Source organism: Budorcas taxicolor, chromosome 11 (assembly GCF_023091745.1).
Source record: "Budorcas taxicolor isolate Tak-1 chromosome 11, Takin1.1, whole genome shotgun sequence".
In the NCBI taxonomy this organism is placed as follows: Eukaryota; Metazoa; Chordata; class Mammalia; order Artiodactyla; family Bovidae; genus Budorcas; species Budorcas taxicolor.
Window position 1 is genome coordinate 156,864,522 of NC_068920.1, and position 4,222 is coordinate 156,868,743.

The following is a 4,222-nucleotide window of genomic DNA, read 5'->3' on the forward strand; positions in this document are numbered from 1 at the left end:
GTTTCTCAAAAGGATACCAAGTTCTCAATTAGAGCAAAGATGGCCCTACTATGTGTAACATGTTTTACTTCAATCAAGATGAAAGGCAGCTAAGACGCTAGGCTAACTGATCATTAAGTTATGTAGCTTTAGGTGAGTTAAACGAGACATGAAGGACTGAAAATAAAAGTAAGAGGGAAATTGCTCAGGCATACCCCCAGATGTACAGTACCTACAGTGATGGTGGTGGTGGTCTTTTTTGCACGGTTGTGTTTATATGGTTTGTACTTAAGTGAGGAGTCACTGGTGAATTATGAAACTCTCTCTCTCCTCAGATTACGCTTCATGTCAGTAGAAATGGACAGCAGCAGTTTTATTCAGTTTGATGTGCCCGAGTACAGCAGCACCGTCCTGAGCCAGCTAAACGAACTCCGCCTGCAAGGAAAACTATGTGACATCATTGTCCACATTCAGGGTCAGCCATTCCGAGCCCACAAAGCCGTCCTCGCGGCCAGCTCCCCCTACTTCCGGGACCATTCAGCACTAAGTACCATGAGTGGCTTGTCAATATCAGTGATTAAAAACCCCAATGTGTTTGAACAGTTGCTTTCATTTTGTTACACTGGAAGAATGTCCTTGCAGCTGAAGGATGTTGTCAGTTTTCTGACAGCAGCTAGCTTTCTTCAGATGCAGTGTGTCATTGACAAGTGCACGCAGATCCTAGAGAGCATCCATTCAAAAATTAGTGTGGGAGGTGTGGACTCGGTGACCGTCGGTGCGGAAGAGACCCCGGAGAGCCGCAACGGAGTGAAAGACAGCAGCTTTTTTGCCAACCCGGTGGAGATCTCCCCGCCATACTGCTCTCAGGTACGGCAGCCCACCACAAGCAGCGATCTGCGGATGGAGACCACACCCAGCAAAGCTCTGCGCAGCAGCCGTTTACAGGAGGAAGGGCACTCGGACCGAGGGAGCAGTGGGAGCGTCTCCGAGTACGAGATCCAAATTGAGGGGGACCATGAGCAAGGGGACCTGCTGGGGAGGGAGAGCCAGATCACCGAGGTGAAAGTCAAGATGGAGAAGTCCGACCGGCCCAGCTGTTCCGACAGCTCGTCCCTGGGAGACGACGGGTACCACACCGAGATGGTTGATGGGGAGCAAGTCGTGGCCGTGAACGTGGGTTCCTATGGTTCTGTGCTCCAGCACGCCTATTCCTACTGCCAGGCAGCCTCGCAGCCGGCCGGTGGTGTATCTGAGGCGTTCGGAAGTTTGAGTAACTCCAGCCCCTCCAGATCGATGCTGAGCTGTTTCCGAGGAGGACGGGCCCGCCAGAAGCGGGCCCTGTCCGTCCACCTGCACAGTGATCTGCAGGGCCTGGTGCAGGGTTCCGACAGCGAGGCCGTGGTGAGTAGCCCGGGCTTCGAGAGCAGCCCCCGGGAGAGGAGCGCGCGAGGCCACTGGTACCCGTACAGCGAGAGGTTGATCTGCATCTACTGCGGCAAGTCCTTCAACCAGAAGGGAAGTCTTGACAGGCACATGCGGCTGCACATGGGAATCACGCCCTTCGTGTGCAAGTTCTGCGGGAAGAAGTACACGCGGAAGGACCAGTTGGAGTACCACATCCGGGGCCATACCGACGACAAGCCGTTCCGCTGTGAGATCTGCGGGAAGTGCTTCCCTTTCCAAGGCACCCTCAACCAGCACCTGCGGAAAAACCACCCCGGCGTGGCAGAAGTCCGCAGTCGCATGGAATCCCCCGAGAGAACAGACGTGTATGCGGAACAGAAACTAGAAAACGATGCCTCGGCCTCAGAGATGGCCCTGGATTCCCGGATGGAAATTCACACGGTGTCCGATGCTCCTGATTAAGATGGTAAAAAAAAAAAAATAGTGCACCCACGCAAAGCACATTCATCAATGCCTATTTGTGATTTGCTTTGTTGTCATCTTTGGTTTTCCCAACCATCTGGAAATCTCTTGGTCTCTTGGCAGTTTTTCTAAGGTTTCTGGAAGGAACACTCCATGGTGTTTATCCTTTCCCACCCCCATCCCTCCCTCCCCCAAGGAGCTCAAAGCATGAAGGGCAGTGTATCCAGGGAAAACAGGCTGACAGTATTCCTCTTTGGCCGAACTGTTCATCCAAAATCTGCCAGTGATTTAGCTATGCCAACTAGTCGACCCTCCGTCTCTGCCAAGAGGCTTACTCTCTCATTGTGTGCCCTGGCGCCAGTGCATTTCCATGGAGAGAGACTGGGATGCCGTCAGCTGATACAAATGGGTAACCTTTTCTAATTTAAAATTACTTTTAGGGGGTAGTTAGACAATTTATATATATATATAATAAAGCGATTATTATATATATAGTATATATACATTCTCAAATTTGATTTTATTCTGGTTGAGGTGAATGTAAGAGGAATATATAATTTAATACAATGTGAACAGGGCTTTGGACTCTGTCTCGTCCCTACCTAATATGTTAGGGTTTTGCCCCTTTATTTCCCTTATGAAAGAATGTTAATAGGTATTCATACATATGTTAATCATTGTGTCCAAAAGCAAGCAAAGCAAATCACAGTGTTCATAGCTCTGCTTCATAACAAACACAGAAACCAAATGCCATAAAACGTATTCAACTCTAGTTGGAAACCATTTGGAATTTTTGTTAGTTGTCCAGTTAGGTAAGCTGGATGACCCGTGGTGCTGACCTTTTTACATATTGTAGTGTTATATTAGCCAACCCCAAAGGAGCAGTGGTTTTCAATGTTTTTACTGGCCTCTGAATCTACCTTCATTCCGTACTGTAGAAACACACACACCAGGTAACTAAATCGAATCACTCTACCGTGAGTTAGTGCTCGCAGTAAAGGAAAGGAATTTGTAGTTCTGTCTACAAAATTCTCCAAGCAGTGTTGTGGTTTTTTGTTTTTGTTTTTTTCTTTAAACCTTCTTTCTCTTTTCAAACAGCCAGTTCAGGTGCACAGCAACTTTTTCTACATGCAGTTCCCAGGGCAACTGCAGAACTTGGAATTTGTACTTTTTGTAAAGATATACTCTATGGGAATTGCAAGCAATATATCTATCTTGGTATTGTGTGTGCTGACAAGAGCCTCATTGGCTCCCCCACTCTCAGTGTTTCCTGCTTAAAGAAACCAACAGTTAAAAAGCCCTCTAATTTACTCTGTGTGTCACCAAATCTCTGTGTGTCACCATTTTTTTGGTCACGTGGTGCTATTTTTTATGTTATGTATCTTTTAGGTCAGTATAGTTGTAGAAAATGTGAACTGTAATGGTAAAAGTGAATTACAATTTTTTTTTTCCTCTCCTGAGTTTATAGCTTGCAAAGAAGACCTCAAAAGTATGTGCTGGCAAACACATTACTGTATTTAAAAAAAAAAAAACTGAGTCCTATTTGGATAATGTTTTTATTAGTGCTTGAGGAAATGTCTTGAGTTTTATATTTGGTTCACCCATGTGCTTCTGGTATACAAAACAGGCTCTATAAGATTGCTCTGGTACTATATACTCTAGCAGAGAGTAATGTGAGCAGTTTAGTGTTGAGTTTGTGCCATGGGCCGCTGGTAAGAGATCAGCACTCCAGACTCTTCTGCTTTGAGAACCTTGGCCCTAAAACTCACAACCAGTGTCTCCCTAGGAGAATAGCACAAACCCTCTAAGAGGAAAAAAAAACCAAATGTGAAACCTCAGAAGCAAGGAGTTAAAAGGAATACAGAAATAGATGTTTGCCGGTTCCCCATGCTTTTTTGGCTCTTAAAATACCAAGAATGGAGTTGGGGTGGGGGAGTGTTTGGGGATTTTTGTTTTGTTTTGTTTTTTGGTTCTGGGGGAAAAAAAAATCATTCAGGCCCTTGTGTGTGACCGCCCCCCCGGGGTGGTAGCTGTGCAGTAGCATCTCTTCAGCACAGGGGGTCTGTGCACATGGCGTGAGCCACCACGCTCCACATCAGTGTTAGTACGTCCAGACACACGCGAGTCCTGCTGCTCGAGGAGCGGCTTCTGCTAACCGGGTATATAGTATGCCTTTTCCTGTCAGACTGCCTAAGTCCGGGGCCTGTTCTCTCCCTGAAGCACTTGTTCAACTCCTATCAAAGCCCTGTGCCTCGAGGGGAGGCTGGACCCCCAGTGTTTACCCACTTAAATATGTTCTGGGGTTTCAGGTAAATGTTTGTGATTTTTTTTTTTCCTTACAAGTTTGGTTTTGATTTTTTTTTTTTCTTCAAAGAAT

The 4,222-nt window shown here is 46.6% G+C and overlaps 1 protein-coding gene across 1 annotated transcript; it reads left to right on the top strand.

Annotated features, from left to right (window-relative positions):
• Positions 1-321: 321 nt before the first annotated feature.
• On the top strand, positions 322-1,845 carry ZBTB34 (zinc finger and BTB domain containing 34). Its single transcript, XM_052649684.1, has one exon. The coding sequence runs from the start codon at positions 325-327 to the stop codon at positions 1,843-1,845; it is 1,521 nt and encodes a 506-aa protein (XP_052505644.1). The 5' UTR covers positions 322-324.
• Positions 1,846-4,222: the final 2,377 nt, after the last annotated feature.